This window comes from Tasmannia lanceolata, unplaced genomic scaffold (assembly GCF_043159265.1).
Source record: "Tasmannia lanceolata isolate RefF3 unplaced genomic scaffold, GAP_Taslan_0.1 ptg000029l, whole genome shotgun sequence".
NCBI classification, from domain to species: domain Eukaryota; kingdom Viridiplantae; phylum Streptophyta; class Magnoliopsida; order Canellales; family Winteraceae; genus Tasmannia; species Tasmannia lanceolata.
The window spans coordinates 5,216,691-5,238,660 of record NW_027518706.1 but is presented as its reverse complement, the minus strand read 5'-3'; the positions used below and the strand labels follow the sequence as shown (position 1 = coordinate 5,238,660).

The following is a 21,970-nucleotide window of genomic DNA, read 5'->3' as shown; positions in this document are numbered from 1 at the left end:
CAATAACGGGAAAAAAATCATGGGGTGGCCTAAAGGAAGGAAAAATCAAAGAGAAAACAAAACAAAACCTAAAAAATTCAAAGGAGAATAAAAATAAGAAAAGTAGGAGAGTGTTTCTCATCAAAATAGGCCTATCTCACTCCGTACAAACTTGGAGAGAGGGTTTCTCCAAGGCTGAATGTGAAGAAAGCATTCATCACATACAAATTCAAATGAAAGGAGAAAAAAGGAGAATGAAGAATAAAGCCTTCTTCCACAAACTTATCTTTAATTTCCAACATGTAGCTACTTTGTTTTAAGTAATGGCTGGGTAATCATCTTCCATAAATCTCCCAAGATGGAATGATCAATGTATTGCAGTGGAAATCTTCACACTCAAGATTTGATAGTAATTTTGTATTAATAGGTGAAGAAAATATAGATATGAGAAAAAACATTACTTGCAAGTGGCACCACCAAACAGAACGCATTTAATATAACATTAACTTACAAATACATCAAAGAAAAAACATGTAAAATTGTAATCTTTGTCCATTGGGAAACAAAAGCGGATGTAGCAGTGAAATTATTTTTCCATAGTATCTCCAAAATTACTGAGGTAAGATAAACCTTCACTGACAAATAAGGCCCTATTTCATCATTCTCTGTGGATCCCAGCACCAAGATATATGTTTCTAACAAAACACATTTCCTTTACAACGTCTGCCATCTCCATTCTCTCTCTCGGAGATTCTGCAGAACACACCACTCCAATCCTCACTAAGGATACCAAACACTCTTGCAAACGACGTATCTTATCATTGTAATTCTCAGCAATGTTAGTAGCTCTTTCTTCATCATCTTCTAAAAGAATTAATGGATCCAGAATTTCCATCACTCGATTAGGCAAAGACAACTGGACAAATTTGTGAAGACTTAGGCCATCCTTAAACATGTCATCTGTGGGGCGCTTTCTAGCGAATATCTCCAATAAAAGAATCCCATAGCTATACACATCTCCGGCTGTGGACACATGACCACCTGCCCCATATTCTGCAATTCCACACATCTTTTACACTTTTTGTTGTGATAAAGGATAAAATATACCAGGTAGAAACTAAAAGTAAATATGAGGTTCGATTTTGAAGAAAAAGAAGGAAATTTTATCTAAGAGATGATAGATAATTGAATGATCTCTTCACATTTAGAAACCTGCGTTGCATGGAAAGAGTCTAGAATTTTTAGAGAAACACATAAGAAGCGATTTAACACAATGAAAGAAAATGTAGAAGTTATGTCCTATGTTGCATTTTTACAGGTACGAGTGTTAGAATCTGACATGGGTATCTAGTGTCAAATTCAGAAAACCTAAAAAAGAATGATTTGTAGATTCGCCAAAATATTTTAATCATTTGTCAAATGTTAATTTTTTTTCTTAATACTATTATTTTAACCAATAACATATTTAAATTTTAATAAGTTAAGTACATATAATGTTTTATTTCTTTTTAAAAAAAATTACTAATAGGATGGGTAAAATTCAAAATGTGTGATAATTATAAAGTTGTGGCAGTAGCATCCAGAAAAACAGAAAAGAGATAAAAGAGATCGACTGTCATAGAGACTCCAGCAAGTTTAGACGTAAGTGTCCCACACGGGTACTTCACCCATTTAGAAGAATCCATATAACATGGGTTTTGGCCAATCAAGTCATGTAAGTGATGAATAGCATTCCACTATGTATTACTCAAAACTGCTAGCCAATTTTGGTTCTCAACATCATTTTTTCATCTGAAACCAGCCAAGTCTCAGTGATTACACATGCAAAAGCACTACAAAAATAGATCAAATTAAACTTTATACTATTTATAAGGTAAAAAATACGTAGAAGTAGAAGGAAATGAAATGATGTCATTTTCTAAGTACAAACAAAATAGTTGTAAATATCATCTTTAATTTCACTTTCATGTTGACTAGGGAGAGGCAACTTAAAAGGCAATTGTTGAAAATCCATTAAACACGAGAAAGTAGAATGAATAGTGCACGCCAACCAAACATGTCTCGAAAAGGGAAATGGCATCATTTTACCTTCCTTTCCAAGGGAAACACTATTTCAGTCCCAACATTAATCCAAAAGTCTCGTATTTATTATTAGTAATTATTAGAAACCTCCTTGATCTATATTTATCAAACACCTTAAATTTAGGGATTATGGGCCCTAAGTCCTGGACATGACTCTTTCTAGAACCATATAACCAGACTAGGAAAGTATCGCTTGTCATGTGCTCAAGCTCTTTTGGAGAACCTAATTCATCTTTCTTCCAAACCACTTTTCTTTGAAAAAAATCACCAAAAGTTGAAATGTTTGACTAGGGATTTATAGAAACAACTATTTAATAGAAAGAAAGCAAGGGTTCTAAGTGTGGGAACCATCCTCCACTGACATCTAGAGGGAAGTGTGTGCACCTTCAGCAGATGGCGTGGAGTGAACTTGTGATGCGGCAATTGGGATCTTTTGCGGCACTCATTAATCTGGAAATCCTTGTGTGGCCGATGCCAGAAAGTGGCTACTTGACCCCCACCCTTCGTCCGAACCGGTGGAATGAAAACAAATACCTAACTCTATGTGTCTTCTTTTTGAAATTTGGCATTGCATTAATAGTCAAAAAGTATTGGGCGGGGAATGGATGTCCCACACATGATACTTAAAAGTGGTCCGCATACCCATTACAAAGCCTGTTAGATAGGTGACATAACCGGCGACACGAGTAACATGGACTCCCAAAGGACTCCTTCCTTTGCTAGAATATCCGCCGCCTCATTAGCCGATGTAAGCCCAAGGGTTCTCATGGGTTAATTATTCACCTTACCTTCTTGTTTTGATGCTGGCAAACCAAATTGATTAGCATTTATGGACTGATGTGTTGCTTTGAGGTGTTGTTTTATGTTGCATACAGGATTTTTATATCATAATCGTCATTACACAACTCTTCACATTACATGGCTTGTGGATCAAGGAGCAAAGTAACCAAGAGCTTGCACCTACATTGGACACATCCTCATTTGAAGATGTTCAAGTCAAGAAGCTCAACATGAAGATCCCACAAGTTCCTAAGCAAATGTCAAGAAGGAGCTTGGAGTTGAACATGCCATGGTGACACCTCATGTACCTCAACATGCATTGGAGATTGGAGGAGAAGTCACAAGAGCCAAGACAAGATCAAGATGTTCACTCAAGCCAAAGAAGTCCAAGGAAGTGCAAAGGAGCTGATACATTCAAAGAAGACTCAAGGTTCTTATTTTTAGAATGTATTTAGAGTCCTCTTGATTTTATGTAAAATGTACTTTCAAATGGTTTTCATACTTAACTTTTTACATCTTTGAAAACGATATACACACCCAAAAATGTGTTTGAAAACCTAGGACTTAAGCCCAAAACCATGGCCCAAAAGCCCCTGATTTTTAAAGTTAAAAATGGAATTTCACACAGGGCCGGTCGACAGGGCTTTTTCGGGAGACCGCGAGATGGAACCTGGAAGTCCAGGACATCTCAAAATTTATCGGGCTGGTCGACCGGGCCAATCCGGTTGGCCGCGGATTGATTTTCTGGAAATTCAGAAAACATCCAGGTTGGGCTTGGCGGATAACAACAATGGGTTGGTCGACCGCGGATAGGTTTTTTAGCCGAATTTTTGAGCTAACAGGTTAGCCTCACCGGACGACCGCCATGGGGCTGGTCGACCGCAACGGTAATAAATTTGAAAATATAAAAGGGCGCCCGATAGGGGCGGGCGACCGCGGTGGCTCAGTCAACCGCGACGGTTGGGCAAACTTGCCGTTGAGGCATTTTCTGCTTGACTTTTTCAAGCCAGTTTTTTACGGTTTTACCCCCAAACAGTCATATTTTCAAATACATTATATATAGATGATTAAAACCTATCTCTAGAAGCTTTTGAACATTTAAGAAAGATCAAAACCCATTTTTCTTGAGCTAAAACCTTCTATCAAAAGCCAAACCTCTATGATCTTGCATTGCACATTCTTTCAAGAGGTACTCCATATGCTTTACATTTTGTCTTTCCTTGGAGTGTTAGTGAGTTATTAAAGTTTGTAATCTGCCTATCTAATGAGGCATTAAAAGTTTTTCATTTATTTTCTTCATTGTATTTGAAGGTCTCCTCTTCGGCCCGGCAACAAAGGTGAAGACGCTGTGAGGGTCTACTCTTCGGCCCGTTAAGAAAGGTGAAGACATTACAAGAGGGTGTGATCCCTCGACATGGCTTTGTACGAAAACGGGTGTGTCCCCTTTGGAGTTTGAGAAGTCGGGTGTACGGCTTGGAGATTCGCCCGTTGAAGAATCTCATCATTTTAGTGGAGATCCCAAGGAGGTAAACTTGGAAGAGTGAAGTAGGTCTTGTGATAGACCGAACCACTATAAATCTTGTGCCTTGTGGGTTGATTCTTCTTCTCCTTCTCATTTGCACATTGGTGATTGGTAAACTCTACCCTTTCTTGTATTTATGTTATATTAAAACAAGGGTTACGGCAAATAGGCTTAAAGTAATATCTAAACCCTAAACTTCATTATCTTGAATATTTGAACAAGGGTTAGATTAATAAGTGCTTTCATAATCCATTTAATTAAGCCCAAAATTTTTAATTGACCAATTCACCCCCCCGGGTTGTCGCACCTGCATTTCAGCTGTCCTACGATGCTCAATCCTTGGCTCCAATAATCTTATTAAGTCCAAAATCTCCACAATTAATGCAGTAACCACAAAATTTACAGATGCAGTAACCACAAAATCTACAGATGCAAGAGGAGAGAGGGTGTTATAGCTTCGTGGATGATTAGTTGCTAAATGTTCGGCTTTGTCACACTCCTCAGAGTGTTATACCTTCGTTCAAGGGTGGTTGCCGATCGTCCAGCTCTGGACAATCTTGGCAAATGGTTCACCCAAACTTTGAAATGGCAAAGGGGTTGCACACATGGTTTCAGGTTGTGGCAATGACGCCTAGCAGTAGTGGGATCTAATCAAACAAGGGCTCGTCCGATTGGCCAACTCCAGGGCATTTTGGTCCTTTTTGAAAAGTTGGATAATTTTGAAAAAGGCACTTTTCATGGTACTTTTGCTTCTTTCATTGGAATATATTTTCTCTCATGGGTCTTTGGGGTGTTTTACTGCTCTAGCTCATTTAAGAAGCACGATTTGATTCATCATTGGAGTGTTGAGCCATTTTTTGTTGAGAAACATTAGTCATGGGTTTTTTTGGAAATTTATTTACAAAATTTCTCATTATTTTCTAGTAATATTAGAGATTTTATTGAATAATTGAATAATTACTTCTCCGATTTTTTCCAAAATTATAACTTTTTAACCATTTACTTGATTAGCATTTTCTACACAACTATTTTGCATAAAGAACTCATGGTCATAGGTATTAAAAATGCCGCCTATTATTCGGGTGACATGTACGAGACCACTTGATGTAAAATAAGATTCCTATATACTCTGTCAATAAATATAGAAATGCTATCAAGTAATTTTTTTGGTTCAAGATGCTAATTTAGCCTTTGTTGCACTACATTATATACCTAATAAGTGAGAAATATTTTAAAAAACTCATTGAGAATAGACAGGATGACGAAAATTGATAAAATTATTACCTGGAGCAATGTACCCAATAGCTCCCTTTAATCCAGTTGTGCTGCTTTGGTCTTCAGATGAGCTCTGAATGACTCTTGGATAAAACTTGGCTAACCCAAAATCACCCACATGAGCATTCATGTCTTCATCCAAAAAAATGTTGCCTGGCTTTAGATCACAATGAGCAATCGGTGTATGGCAATGATGGTGAAGATAATCCAGCGCAGAAGCTATGTCAATTGCTATGTTTAATCTCTTAATGAAGTTTAAACTTCCTAATTGATGTTGCTCATCTAATTTTGAATGCAACCACTTCTCTAGACTCCCATTTGGCATGAACTCAAGCACGAGAGCTTTGAAATCATTACCTCCAAAATCGATGCTTGAACAAGAAGTTATGATCTTCACAAAATTTCGATGACGAATGTTTCTGAATGTGTTGCATTCAGCTATGAAACTCTTTGAAGCTCCCCTTAAGTGAAGGTTGAGCACTTTGACAGCAACAATATTTTCATTGCGACTGAGGATTCCCTTATACACTGATCCATAACTTCCCGTGCCTATCAAATTGGCTGAAGAGAACCCATCTGTTGCCTTAAAGAGCTCTGCATAAGAAACCTTTAAATGCCGGCCGTCCAAAGAAGATAGGGAAGATGGTTTCTTCCTTGACTTTCTTATCCAGTAAAGTGAAGCAGGGACACACAATAAGAAAATCAAACTTACAACCGCACTTGCTATTAGGATGATTACTCTAGAAACATGGGCTTTTCCTCGTCTGCCATTAGCTCGCACTGGGCATGTAGGCAACTTTAATTCTGGGATACCGCCACAAAGATTATCATTTCCCATGACTGAAATTGTAATAGCATTTCCAAAGACACCTTGTTTTGGTACTTCACCCTCAAAATTATTGAAAGACAAGTTTAGACATTGTAGAAACTTAAATCCCTCTAGATATTTTGGAATCTTCCCTGAGAAGTTATTGTATGAAAGATCAAGGACTTCAATGGATGTTAATGTAGTAAAAACTGACGAAATATCTCCTCGGAAGGCGTTATCCTGCATATAAAGTGCTCGCATGCTCTTACAATTTGCAAGAGTGCTTGGGATTTCACCTGACAATTTGTTCTGAGAAACATCCAATAGCGCTAGAATGTTCAAGTTACCCACTTCTGATGGGAGGGAGCCAGTAAAAAAAATTTGAGACAAAAAGAGTGCAATTGATAGCGAAGAAAAGCCAATAATTTGTTTTGGAATTGTATCTGTAAGGTTATTTCGACAAAGGTTCAATCTCAAAAGTTTTGTACAGTTTGCAAGAGATAGAGGTATGCTTCCTTGCAGGTTGTTTAATCCTAAATCGAGGTCGGTCAATTGAGTAATATTTCCGATATTGTATGGGATTTTCCCGGACAAACTATTACCACCCAAGTAGAGTTGATGTAAGTTCTGAAGCATCTCAATTGAAGTGGGAATAGAACCCGTGATGAAGGTTCTATATATACCCAAATGATTTAAGTTGATGAGATTCCCGATCTGACTAGGGATGTTACCAGAAATTAGGTTTTCTCCTACTGACAACCGAAAAAGTTGAGTTGAGAGATTGGCTATGGAGTTCGGAAATAGGCCAACAAAATGATTTCTCTGTATGCACAACCAATTTAGGTTACTACAGTTGGTCAAATCTGACTAGATTCTTTCCCCATCCAATATTTTCAGGCACTGGTCCGCTAAACTGGTTTTCTTCCATTTCAAGCAATTCAAGACTTGAAACATTGGATAATGAATTTGGAATGTGTCCGGTAAATTGATTGCTTGCTAAAGATAGATATTGGAGATTAGGAAGAGAGAATCCTATGTTGGGTGGAAGGGTTCCGTGTAACTGGTTATCTGCCACGACAAAATCTTCAATAAATGAGAGATTATTATAAAAAGAGGAAGGAACCGTACCAGATAATAAATTTGCAGAAAGGACGATCCATTTCAAGTGATTAATTCGGGCCAGGTCATCTGGGATGTGTCCCACCAACATATTTTCCCTTAAATTTAGATACATGAGAGACGAAACGTTCCCTAGTTGAGGTGGAATGCTCCCTGTAAGAAGATTAGGACCCAGATACAACCAGGATAGCTTCGGTAGAGTGCTAAGTTGGATGGGAATGTTCCCTGTCAACTCATTGTAATTCAAATAGATGACTCTGAGGTCCCTACAGTGGGTGAGATTGGATGGAATTTCCCCTCCCAAGGAATTATGGCTTATATTAAGATGTTGCAGTCTCAATAGACGGCCAATATCTTGGGATATTTGGCCATTGAAGCTGTTTTCTTGGAGGTGGATTTCCTTAAGGAATGTGAGGTTGGATATGGCAGGAGACAAATAACCCACCAATTTCTGCCCACTAAGGTTCAATACAGTGATCCTTTGATGCCTCCGACCGCACGTGACTCCATTCCAATTGCAGAAATGGAGAGTATGGTTCCATGATAATAAGGCTCCAAGAGGATCACTCCTTATACCATCCTTGAAGGCGAGCAGAGCCATTCGATCGGTTTCGTTTCCTAGTAAGATGGTGGTGGTTGCAGAATTCGAATGCACTATGTTCATGGCAAAGAAGAGATTTACAGAGAAGATAAATGACCAAAGCACACTAAGAAGACTCATACCTGGTAGCTCCGGGTTGAAGCTCTTCTTGTGCTGAGCAAAGACGAGATTTTATTTACTTTTTGTCTCCCAATTCCATTTGATCACACTCGACCTTTATACAGAACGAAATGATGATGCATTTACTAGTCACATGAACAGACGATATAGCCATCAATTGACTTGACCTCGTCAATTCATTAGATTATATAACGGCTCAGAGCTTTTGGATTTTTATAATCAATTTTGAATTCAAAAACTGATTACAGGACTGAAATTGTGTTTTAGTTTGCGTCCAATTATCAATTTTGGACTACAAATCTATTCTAAAAGGGAGACCCACTGCACGAGGCTCCTGCAGCCATTACCCGTGATCACCATGTCACAATAGAGCAACCATACCGTTGCACCAAGGCTCGGTGTCGACCAAAAATCAATTCTAAAAATCCAAAACAAAAATGGGCTTAGAATACTCCATTGCTAACCATTTTTAGTGAACGAGAGTTTGCATACGTATCAGCAGACGGATTGTAGAGCATTGGTTTTACTAGCTAAGGACCTGTTGGTTTTGGGTTTTAAGAATTGATTTTAGTTGAAAACTGATTATATCTGATTATATCTATTCTCATAAGGGGCGAATTTATCGTCGAAGGGGCAACTTTATCAGCTCCCACCGAAGGCAAAAAAGTAGTGTTGAAAAAGGTTTCAATTTTTTAGAAAAGCGGTGGTTTTTAAAATATAAGAAAAAGACCAAAACAACGTCAAAGATGACGAGTTTTTTTGTCTCCCAATTTCATTTTATATGGAAAGAAATGAAAATGCATTGACTACCAATTACATTATATAACGTTTTTTTCTTCACTCGTGCCAAGAAAAAAGTAGTAGCTTTGGTCTTGCTCGTGTTTGACGAAAGCCTCACCTATCATTGAAATTTCCACTCCAAAAAAAACCATCAATTGACTTGACTTCATCAGTTTATTTATTAGGTCTTTAGATTAAATAACATGGCTCGCTCAAAGCTTTTGGCCTGTATGTGAATCTAGAAAGATGAACAGTTATTAGAAGCATGGTTTTAAATTTCGACCGAAATCCGAAATTTCGGACCACGGGAATCTAGAAAGATGAATAGTTATTAGAAGCATGGTTTTAAATTTTGACCAAATCCGAAATTTCGGACCACGGGAATCTAGAAAGATGAATAGTTATTAGAAGCATGGTTTTAAATTTCGACCGAAATCTGAAATTTCGAACCACCGGAATCTAGAAAGATGAATAGTTATTAGAAGCATGGTTTTAAATTTCGACCGAAATCCGAAATTTCGGACCACGGGAATCTAGAAAGATGAATAGTTATTAGAAGCATGGTTTTAAATTTCGACCGAAATCCGAAATTTCGGACCACGGGAATCTAGAAAGATGAATAGTTATTAGAAGCATGGTTTTAAATTTCGACCGAAATCCGAAATTTCGGACCACGGGAATCTAGAAAGATGAATAGTTATTAGAAGCATGGTTTTAAATTTCGACCAAAATCCGAAATTTCGGATTCGGTGGGGACCGAAAAGAAGCATTGGAATGGCATGTTGGTAAATCTACCAAGTTCCCAAACAACTAGCTGATATAGCCTAACGACTATTTTTTCAGCCCACTCCAGTCAACTTCCCCAGTCGACTGGGGTAGGGCAATCACTTGGCCCTGCTAGTTTGCACATTTAAAGCTCAATGTATTTCAATCTTTTGGGAGAGTTGGCTAGGTCTTGTCCCATGTATATTATCACGTTAAGGGACACTAATTAACTTAAATAAGTGCCTCTAATAACCTCAAAACAAGAAGAGGACTTTTACATTCTAAACAGAGTTGAACTCAACTTGATCTTCTCTTAAACTTCAAGGTTTCAAGTCCATCTTGGCTCCTTGGATCTCCTAAGTCTTTGGCACTCAAATATGCTCTAAATTAGCTCCTTTGACTTTATACAAGCATCCTTGAACTGCACAAAGAACACAAGATCTACTACCCAAACATTCAAACATATTACCGATATAAAATCACTTGTGTTTGGATCTAGGGAAACAAAATGATGGAAAAGAAATTCCATGAGAATAGTGGGTGATTGCGTGCACTGTAGGGAATAGTCCCACTCTATAAATTGGGGTGGGTATACCCTATGCTCAACTCAACTCATCTAAGCCTTCGTCCCAAACTAGTTGGGGTTGGCTAATGAATCCTTTAGAAAAATTTCATGAAGAAGGTGAAAGGATCTACTTGGCCCAAATTGACCAAGTCTAATCCTGACACTAGTTGGGTTCGTCTACATGGATCATTTTCTTCCATTCTCCCCTATCCAAGGTCATGTTCTCTGTTATGTTCCAAGCCCTCAAGTCTTTCCTCATTGTTTCTAACCAAGTTGTTTTCGGTTTGCCCCTACCTCTTTTTACTCCATCAACTTGGCACTAGTCACTTCTTCTTACTGGAGCATCCAAAGGCCTGCATTGGATATGCTCAAACAATCTTAAGCGGTGCTCTCTCATCTTCTCCTCAATTGGTGACACCCCCACTTTTTTACAGATGTCTTCATTTTTAATTCGAAATTTCAGGGGTCGAAAACCGGTATCGAAACCGAAATTTTAAACCATGATTAGAAGACCCCCTCTAGTGTGTGATCAAAGTTTCAAACTTATAGCCAGTCTGTCAAATGGGACCGAATTACTAAGAGAACATCCGGTTTGACTGATTCAAGGATGTGACATTACAGTTTCCAATCGTGAGAAGGTGGATGATAACCACTTGGACAATGGAGGACCTGAGAATAAGGGAACCCATCATGGGTAGTTACAAAAAAAGTTCCCGGCCTCCAAGAGAACGTGGGGTAATGAAGAACGGTTACCAGAATAAAGCTATATAAGGAGACGTTTGTCTCCATGGAAGAGGTCACAAAACCAAATCCAAACATGTTTTTAGCCTTTTATCTTTTCTTTTAAGCACTTGAACCCTTTACTTTTCGTAACTGTAGCTATACTTGGATTAAGTTAGCAATGAATTCATCTTCTCTGGTGAGTCTATCTCTTTAATTAAACTATACCTCGCACTAGCGTTTTGTCTGTGTCCCTTTTGTCATTTAGCTTGAGTCGAATGATCTGCTGACCCTGAGAGTCTCTATGTTTAGAAGTCACGAGTACACCTGAAAAGTCCTTTCCATCTGTGTAAGTAAAGAGGAACCCGCACACACTCTCACACGCTCCACACGCACACACCAAAATCAGATGGTCACACTGACTGACCGCACAGGAGCGCCCCTCCATACCAATCGAAAGCCAACACTCTTTTTGGCACGCACAGTGGACATGATGCATTGCATAGCATTTAAATGGCTCACAATACATGACGTAAAACTACGGGCCCCAGTTTCCCGGAATACTAGTGACTCTAATGTTTCCAATAGTGTTGATATACATGATAAAGTGACTTCTAATTGGGAAAATCCTTTGCTAGAGGAAAATCTAAATAATGCTATGCGTACTAGAGAGTCTCCCTCATGTGGATGAAGCCCTGACGCGCATATGCCATTTCAGGAGGTGGAAGCCACCCTTAGGAAGCATATGGACGGGAATTCCCATAAGTTGTCATAAATGGCAGCTCGCCAAATTTAGAAGTGATGAGGCCCTTTCAGTCCTCTAGCGAGATTTTTCTAAGCAGGTAGACAGACTGTTCGGTTTTCTATCCGACAAAATGGTGCCAATTGCGCCAATACAATCACCTCTCTAGCACGATAACAAGCATGTCCTGTAGCTAACGTACTGAGGATGTGCTTCCGAGTACTCCTACCAGTTGGAGGGTGGAATTAGGTTCGTTCAGGTCCGGCTTTTATCTAGACTAAGTCCTAAAAATGACCAAGTCAACAAAGTACATAAAATCTTGAGTATAGGGTTTCCATTGGGGGATAATTATGTTCGTCTAGGTCCTAGTCCAACTCATGACTAAGTCTACAGAAAATCCACCAGTCTCAAACGGAATTAGGTTCGCCAAGGTGCAACTTAATCAGTCAAAGATTTTCCGAGTCTCCTACACTCGCCCAGTAAAACTTTGTATCTTTGAAGAAAGAAAAACAAAATCCCTTCAAAGAGGGTTATAAGTTGTAAAGAAGATGTACAAAGAAGTCCTATATCCAAATCTGGTTCAAGGATGGGAACAACTTAAGTTGATTCACTCTTTTAAGACGTTCCAAATAAGTTTTAGTGTTCTTGGTTCATTTAGAATGGTTTAGTAACTATATATATATATATATATATATATATATATATATATATATATATATATATATATATATGAGAAAAAGGGTTCATGAGGTTAAACTCATATAGCTTATATGAGGTGGCGCTCACAAAACATAAGGGGCCCACATTCTTAGGATGATCCAAAGCATTCATTTGAAAGGCCCCATCATAGATAGGGTGTGTACAAAAAATCAGCTCCATTGGATCATCCTAACCCATCCAATAGTGGAGGGCAAAATGAATAGACACTTTTTGTCCACAAATCTGCCAATTTTTTCCTCCACATTTAGAGGGGTTAGGATGATCCAATGGAGCTGATTTTTGGTACACACCCTATCTATGATGGGGCCTTGCAAATGAATGGTTTGGATCATCTAAACAAAGTGGGTGCCTTATGTTTTGTGAGCGCCACCTCATATAAGCTTATATGAGGTTAACCTCAGGAACTTTACTCACTCACTCTCTCTCTCTCTCTCTCTCCATATATATATATATATATATATGGGGAAAGTGATTGTGAGCGGCCCCTCATATAAGCTTATATGAGGTGACTGCTAAAAACATGGTGGGCCCACATTTCTGGGGTGATCCGAACCGGTCATTTGATAGGCCTTGACGTAGATAAGGGGTGCCCCAAAAATCAGCTCCATAGGATCATCCCAACCCTTCGTACTGTAGAGGTGAAAGAGGGGAAAATGGACGGGTAAGTGGGCAAATTTATACCCACCCATTTCCCCCTCTTTCACCTCCACAGTTCATAGGGTTGGGATGATCCTATGGAGCTGATTTTTTGGGCACTCCCTATCTACGTCAGGGCCTATCAAATGACCGGCTCGGATCACCCCAAAAATGTGGGCCCACCATGTTTTTAGCAGTCACCTCATATAAGCTTATATGAGGGGCCGCTCACAATCACTTTCCCCTATATATATATATATATATATATATATATATATATGGGTCCCGCTGGGTCCCACTTAAGCGCACCAATGGGAGGCGTTATAACAACTTAAGCGCACCAAAAAAATGGTGCGCTTAAGCTCACAAACAGTTTTCTCATATATATATATATATATATATATACCAAAACAAGCGTTGGAATGGCATGTTGGTAAATCTACTAAGTTCCCAAACAACTAGCTGATATAGCGTAACGACTAGTTTTTCAGCCCACTCCAGTCGACTTCCCCAGTCAACTGGGGTAGGGCAATCGGTTGGCCCTGCTAGTTTGCACATTTAAAGCTCAATGTATTTCAATCTTTGGGAGAGTTGGCTAAGTCTTGTCATATGTATATTATCACGTTAAGGGACACTAATTAGCTTAAATAAGTGCCTCTAACAACCTCAAAACAAGAAGAGGACTTTTACATTCTAAAAAGAGTTGAACTCGACTTGATCTTCTCTTAAACTTCAAGGTTTCAAGTCCATCTTGGCTCCTTGGATCTCCCAAGTCTTTGGCACTCAAATATGCTCTAAATTAGATCCTTTGACTTTATCCAAGCATCCTTGAATTGCACAAATAACACAAGATCTACAACCCAAACATTCGAACATATTACTGACATAAAACCACTTGTGTTTGGAATCATCAAAACAAGATGGTGTGGATCCGTGATCTGGGAGCGGGTTGCGGGTCGGGGATAATCCCTTCTCGCATCACGCCCATGCGGTAATCAGGTCCCAAGCAATGCATCAGCTCCAAGAAATAACACGAGTAAAAGAGATGAAATGGCCAGTCTTACTAAGATATCAATGTCTTTGGATCAATATTTTAAGGCTAAATATATGGTGAGTGATATTGACACATATGCATGCCTTTATTTTTTTTGCTTCTTATGGATTAGGTATGATGAGTGATATTGAAACCTATGTTTATATAGCATTAATGCAATGCAAGGTTCTCCTCCGAAACAAGAAGTTTGAGATTTTGTCTTCAACTTAGAAAGGTTGACAGTAGAGGAGAGACACTCCAATATGATTAACGAGCTTAATGATGAAGAGAAGCGGAAATGGAGTAAGTCGGTCTCTTGTGACCGTTAATGCCCAAAAAATGGGTGTAAACAAATACAAAACCCTCAAAATTTCTACAACTCGATATCTTAGGGCTCAATATAAAACCCCCAAAATTTCTACAAGTCAACTATGTCTTAGGGCTTAATATACCCTAACATTAGTCCTTGGAACTTCTTAGTACTCCGATCAACCATTGGATGCACCATATCAGACCAATTACTGACAATTACTCCTAATCATTAGGAAATTAAAATTAGTGGTGGCTCTAACTCCCCAAAAATTACATAACAAAAAAGAAATGTGGGCCCCCACTGTATTTTAAGCTAGTGAGTAGATAACTTATCTACACTAGTGTGTAGAAACCTTTTCTCAACCAATATTATATATTATCCAACGCTCTGGGCAATAATTTGGGAGGCTCAGATCATTTGACACATCGCCATATTATATAGTAGACTGTAGAGGCATAGGTATAAGAACCAGGATACTGTGTCCCCACCCCAACTTTTAGGGTGGGAGTATTCTCTATGTCATTAAAAAAAAGATAAAAAAAGAACCATGATGCTAATTATAGGGGTGCCACTCGAGCCCGATTCAGTCGGTTTGTGACCAACCTAACCGAAGCAGAGGTCACATGACTCAACCCTAGCCCGACTCAATCCGAACCCCAGGTTGAGGAGGGTCAACTCTAATCCAAACAGCCTTTAAATCTATCAACCCTAGCCCAACCCATCTAACCGGATAGATGGTCTGGTTCGGCTTGGTTGTGACAAACAGGAAAAAAATAGAAAAAAAAATGTATATTAGGGGACCAGGGTCAACTCTACCCCAAACAGCCTTTAAATCTATCAACCCTAGCCCAACCCATCTTATAACCCGATAGAGGGTCGGGTTCGGCTTGGTCGCGACAAAAACAGAAAAAAAAAAAAAATAAAAAAAAAATATATATATATATATATATATATATATATATATATATATATATATATATATATATATATAATGTATATTAGGGGACGAGGGTCAACTCTAACCCAAACAGCCTTTAAATCTATCAACCCATCTAACCCGATAAAAGGATAAAATGTCGTGCTCGGGTTGGTCGTGACAAAAACAGAAAAAAATATAAAAAAAAATGTATATTAGGGGAAGAGGGTCAACTCCAACCCAAACAGCCTTTAAATCTATCAACCGTAACCCAACCCATCTAACCCGATAAAAGGATAAAAGGTCGGGCTCGGCTTGGTCGTGACAAAAACAGAAAAAAAATATAAAAAAATGTATATTACGGGATGAGGGTCAACCCTAACCCAAACAGCCTCTAAATCTTTCGCATGCATTCATCTTTGCACTTTTAGTTTCTATCCCTATTACTATTTATATTTCTACTTCCAGTTCTATTTCTACCTTTATTTTAATGAATAGTTGTTTTGCTTATACTAACCGTTTAATCATAAGAAATGTTTTTATAATGTAATTCTCATTTTGTAGCTCTTATTATGCAAGGCACCAAGGGATCTTTTGTTCAGCTCATTATGACTCAGTTACTACAGTTTTTATAGGTTTACATGATGACATGAACACAAAATAAGAGAGCTTAAAGGGATCGAGGAAAGTGTGTTCGGCCATTGTTGGTTTGACTAGTTATCCTATCAGGCAATTTGCCTTAGTTTGTTTTATTCAGTGGATTAGTTTCAACTTATGTTAGGAGGCTTCTAGATTATTTTATAGTTGAGAGTCAGCTTTTTTCCCTTTTGGGGTAGCGATTTGGATTTTGAGATTTTGAAAAAAAAATTATGTCTAAAAATTTACCCCAAATCCAGGTGGTTACACACGGTTGGCTCCACGAATGAAACACATCATATTAATGGATATTCATACATAGACTACACAAACAGAGGGAATAATTCACTCTTTTCTCCTCTTGGGAGGGAGAATTGTTATGATTTGTGGATACGAACTCGAGTGTCGCGTGTTGACACACGGATACGGCAAACTCCCAAAATTTCGAAACGGGGACACAACTAAAATAGAACGTAGATATAATCATAATTTGTGGATATGGATTCCTATGTCAAGTTTCGACACGGATACGAGTTGTCAGACATGAGGACATCTAAGAATCTAAAAAAGGTGAAACGTACATACATATAAAATTACTAATTATTGTATAATTTGTAACAATATAAATATGGTGATCATTTAACAAACTAATAAATCTCAACTATAATCTAAAACAAACATGAGATAATCAAATAACAGCACATTCATCAATTTAATCTAGTTATCTTCCGTCTCCAATATACAGCTAGTAAGGGAGACCAATATGATATAATGAACATAGTATTGGTCCTATTGGAATAAGAGAGTTTGTTTAGAGTTTTAGGTTTAGGGGAGGGGAGGGGATATAACAACAAATATTATTTAGCGAAGAGTTAAAAGAAGAGTTTATAATAAAAGAAGAGTTAATAATAAAAGAGGCATATACAATATTCTATAATAAAGTAGAATGTCACACTTGACACGGCACAAAAACGTGTCCACAAGCCCGTATTAAGTCTAACACTTCTAGCAGTACATTTAAAGGTGTCTAAAGGAGTGTCGACACGTGTGGACACGCTTGTTGCATCGGACACGACACGACACGACACATGTGCCGGTAATAAGTGCCGGCTAAATCATAGGTGAATTGGTAACTGCATCCAATCTCCTAAAAAGTCCATATTGTTTTGATTATTCAAATTTTGATGGGATATGGACCTAAGCCCTATGAATGGGAGCAAACCTTATTCCGTGATTGTGCAGAGTGCAGACAATGGCATAAGAAATATAAACCACTTAAGAAATGCGTGCAGATTCTGGATTTGAAGGCCAGAAAACATTTTTAGGTGGCAAATTTGGAATCATGAATACTAACCATCAGGAGGTTCTTCGTCAATAATTATGTCTGGGTCAATGTTGGCATGGATAACATGACTATCAGTGCTACGGCGAACAGTTCCTTTTATGCCCATCATCAAGCAGTGTTCCTAGTCCACAAAATGAGGCCACAAATTATAACAAGATATTTATCCATAAAAAAATGAAGATTATATGCACCAAACAGAAAATATTAAGGCAATTATAACCAACCTTAGAGGGCTGAAACAAAGTGTGTGAATCATGCTGCGGTCCTGGAGTCGCATTCAACCTGTTTGTCTTCACCCAACATATATCCTCACATCTCCGAAATCCCCACTAAATTAAGAGAAAAAAATACCATACAAACAAAAAAGAAGCACATTAGAGGGAATGAAAGGATATATTATAGTTGAAAACATTACTGCATTCCAACAGGGGGCAATGCAGTGAAGTTTTTTTTTTTTTTTTGGTCTGTATTATGTGTGAGCATAAAGTCCAAACTCCAAGCATCCATTTTCCAAAATAAATAAATAAAGTCCAAAGCAATGCAATGAAGTTAAGAGATGTTATCATGTTAATGCTATCAGATATTTTCTTTAGGGTCCTCTCTTAGCTGTGCTAATCAAGATCAATACTCAATTCCGATGTCAGTGAAATAGTAATTTCTGTTAAGCTCAACTAACATACCTTCTTTAGGCACAGGCGTCCCTGCTCAAGACCCACACCATCACCAACCCAAAGGAAGATAAATGAAGGAGTGTCAGCAATTGCCTGAAAACATGGTAAGAGCAGAATTAAGACTTCAGAGAAAAGGCACAAAGTTATAAAATAATATGAATGGACAGCAAATGTTGCATATGTAATTATGTAAATAGATTTGAGAGAAAATAAAGACATCCAAAAGCCATATCAAATACGCCAACACTGAAGTGAATAAACTTAGGACAAGTAAATGATGTACCTCAATTTTTAGATTTTGTATTTCTTTTGGTGTCCAGTACTCCATATGGTCAGTAACACCAGGAGCCCGATGGACATATTCCTCCCATGGGGGGTCGACAAGAATGACATCGAACTTCTTGCCAAAAAATTCAGGGGACAACACATGCTCGCGCAGGTCGTACTTGCCAAAAAATTCAGGTGCGGATGCAGATTTGGCCACAATTTCATCTTTCCTCTGAATAAGTTCCCTCAGCTTTGGGTAATCCTCCACAACACTGGTGAGTTCTAGCTCCCTGATGAAATTCTGTGGTCGCATACCAGTATCCACAAAATTTTGGGAGTAGTCATTTTGCTCTCCCCTTGAAGGAGCTTTACCAGGGGGAGCACTAATCCTAGGTGGACCGCAACCCATTGGAGCAATATCATGAGGTACCTCCACAGCACTGGTGAGTTCTAGCTCCTTGATGAAATTCTGTGGTCGCATACCAGTATCCACAAAATTTTGGGAGCAGTCATTTTGCTCTCCCCTTGAAGGAGCTTTACCAGGGGGAGCACTAGTCCTAGGTGGACACCAACCCATTGGAGCATTATCATGAGGTACTCCACGTCCGATTGGTCCCATTATATTAAATCCAGGACCAGTTACGCTAGGAGATATTCCTCTTCCAGGGCCAAGTTGATTAAAATACATTGCATGGTTTGGGCCAGTCCCCATATTAGGAAGGAATCACGGTCCTGACAATCGAGGTGTGGTATTGGAGAAAGTCCAGGTGGGGCAGCTAACATATTCATATCAAAACCTCGAGGTCCAGGCCAAACAATGGGTCCTGGAGATGGAGGAGTGAAAACAGGTACAATTGGTGGGCCTGGAGCTGCGGACATGTTCGGCCCAATGGGCTGCATGGGTCCAGGTGGCAAGCCCAAGTGACCAAAGGGAGGTCCCACAATAGGCACTGGGATTACAACACGTTCCCTGTCCCTCCCCTGAACGCTTCCTCTTCGTCCTCTCCAGCCTCCTATTCTTCCTTCAGGAATGCCCCTATTGAAAGACCCCAGTCCCTGGTTATTTCCAAATGGAGACTGTGAACCCCTAATAGAAGTCTGGCCTGCACTAGTAGTATGCCTAGAAGACATGGATCCGGACTCCTCGCTCCCATAATCGAGAGACTTGGGCCTGATCTCTATCACATCAGAATACTCATTTGTAGTTCCAACACTCGAGTTTTTCACGCCTTCAGTCCTGGTTCTATCTTTTCTATAAGCAGGTCTACCATGAAGCTTCTCATTATCCATTCTATCCTGTTCACGCCTCTGTGAGTCCCATTCAGTTTTATAGTCAAAATCACCATCCCCATCTTTTGCCTCTTTATAATTCCAGCTCTGCTGCCTTTTCCTCCAACTATCTTTAGAACCTCCCCAATCCTTATCTCTCTGCCTTTGGATCTATCATTTCCGTAAGCTTCTTTTTCACGTTGCCTCCGTCTGTGGCTAATGCTTCTTTCATTGTCAGATTGAGAGGAACCTCGATCAATTTCATCAGACTCTTGATGATGTCTCTCAATTCTCTCAGGGCTTCGTGAATACCTCGAATCCCTATCCTGCGCATTTCCAAGACCTCTGCCACTTTCCATCCTTCCTGAATACCTCGAATCCCTATCCTGCGCATTTTCAAACGAATCCTCCTCCAAATCCGGTTCCGTGTAACTTCGAATCAATTCTTCAAGTGCATCCATTACAAAGAACTGTCAAATACAATTGATTTATATTCCTTTCTCTACCCTTAATCAAGATACAATTGCAATTTCAACAATGAAATAATGTGAAAATTCATCTAATAAGAGTGTTTATAACATGAAAATCCATGGCATTTTAAACCAACTGATTACCCCACACAGACACGCACGCGCACAAAAATACCGCAATCCCAAAAGGCCAAAACCCTAACCCTAATAAAAAGAAAAAGAAACCCTAATAAATAGTTAAAAACCCAACCAAAACCCTAAACAAATAGAAAAATAAAATAAAATCACACCATCCGTCTAAGTGAAGACATGAAAAGGAAATTGATTCCTCTAGTCCAAACTAAAACCCTAAAGATTGTAACAAACCCAAGAAAACTGAAAAGAATTGATCCTACATATAACCAAACACTAAAAAAGAACTCAACCAAGACCCACATTTTCAAAAAAAAATAAAAATAAATCAACCAAGACCCAATATAGTAAGCTCGATTCAAATTCAAAGGAATCGAAATCCTATTACATAAACCAAAATCCAATTGCCTCGAAATTCTGAGTCAAGATGAATATGAGAAATGATGGGATTCTTGTCGCTTTCTTTTTCTTTCTTTTTTTCTTGAATTTTTTGTTTGTTGAAGAATAGAAGAGTGAGTGATTGTGGGTTATTGATTACACGGGTATGCGTGGAATGCGTAGTACGCACCCTCTAGGAACGGATAGTTAAGGTCATCGAAAGAGCTATTTACATTGGACCCTTTTTCAAAGATCTAAACCCTTCAGTTGGAAGGCCCCAACATAGATACGTCGCACAACCAAAATCATCTCCACTGGATAATCCTACCTCTTTGATCGATAGAGATTTCTTTATGGTGTAGTTTATCTATAGATTAAAGAGATAGGATCGTCCAATGGAGCTGATTTTTGGAGCACAGTCTATTAACATTAAGGCCCAACAACCGAAAGGTTTGGATCCTCAAACAAGGTGGTTTTCATTATATTTTTGAAATATATGCTCACCTACGGATTTCATTATACATCTAGCCCTCCCTAGACCCTGCAATGGTGGGAGCCTAGTGCTCTGAGCTGCCCTTTTTTATGCTCACTTACGGACATATGCGACACAATATACACTGGGCCCACCTCACCTACGTGCATGCATCATATAACGCGGCTTTTTAAAAAAAAAGAAAATTCGAGATCCAAACCATTAATTAGTTGAGCTTAAACCTAAGTAGTTTGTAACCCAAAATCATCTCAATGATCCCTGTGGAATGCCTGCCTGGCGTAAACAAATACAAAATCGGTGTAAACAAATACAAAAGCCCCAAAATTTCTACCAGTCCATATCTCAGGGCTCAATATAAACCCCCAAAATTTCTACAAGTCAACTATGTCTTTGGGCTTAATATACCCCAACATTAGTCGTTGGAACTTGTTAGTACTCCGATCAACCATTGAATGCACCATATCAGACCAATTGCTGACATTTACTCCTAATCATTTGGAAATTAAAATTAGTGGCTCCAAACTCCCCAAAAATTACATAACAAAAAGGTGTGGGATTATTGTCTATTGGGAGTGGGAATATCAATGTCAATCCCCTAAATATAAATATCAGTATTGTCGAATTGTGAGCCCCTCATAAACGAGTAAAATAGATCAAAAATATTATTAGAAACAAATTCGTGCCAAAAGATTGTGTAAATGATCTAATCTCAGCTTATGGCCAAAGTTAGTTACCATCGAGATTAAACAATAAGTATTGGGTCCGATGGGGGGTGGGGCATGGGCTTTTACGTATAATTGAGACAATTGATCTTATAGACAGAAAACTGCCCA

At 38.7% G+C, this 21,970-nt stretch overlaps 1 protein-coding gene and 1 pseudogene across 2 annotated transcripts; both read right to left on the bottom strand.

The window, feature by feature from the left end:
* Window positions 1–637: 637 nt before the first annotated feature.
* Window positions 638–17,563, bottom strand: LOC143858944 (uncharacterized). The gene is made up of 4 exons (XM_077369647.1): window positions 17,467–17,563; window positions 7,315–8,219; window positions 5,648–7,268; window positions 638–1,032 (listed from the first exon to the last, which is right to left on the bottom strand). Exons 1-4 carry the CDS (start codon window positions 17,561–17,563, stop codon window positions 638–640), a joined length of 3,018 nt encoding a protein of 1,005 aa, XP_077225762.1.
* A 123-nt stretch (window positions 17,564–17,686) lies between these two features.
* On the bottom strand, window positions 17,687–20,131 carry LOC143859231 (N6-adenosine-methyltransferase non-catalytic subunit MTB-like; annotated as a pseudogene). The gene is made up of 2 exons (XR_013239199.1): window positions 18,412–20,131; window positions 17,687–18,221 (listed from the first exon to the last, which is right to left on the bottom strand). The product of XR_013239199.1 is annotated as a N6-adenosine-methyltransferase non-catalytic subunit MTB-like (transcript).
* Between the last annotated feature and the right edge of the window lie 1,839 nt (window positions 20,132–21,970).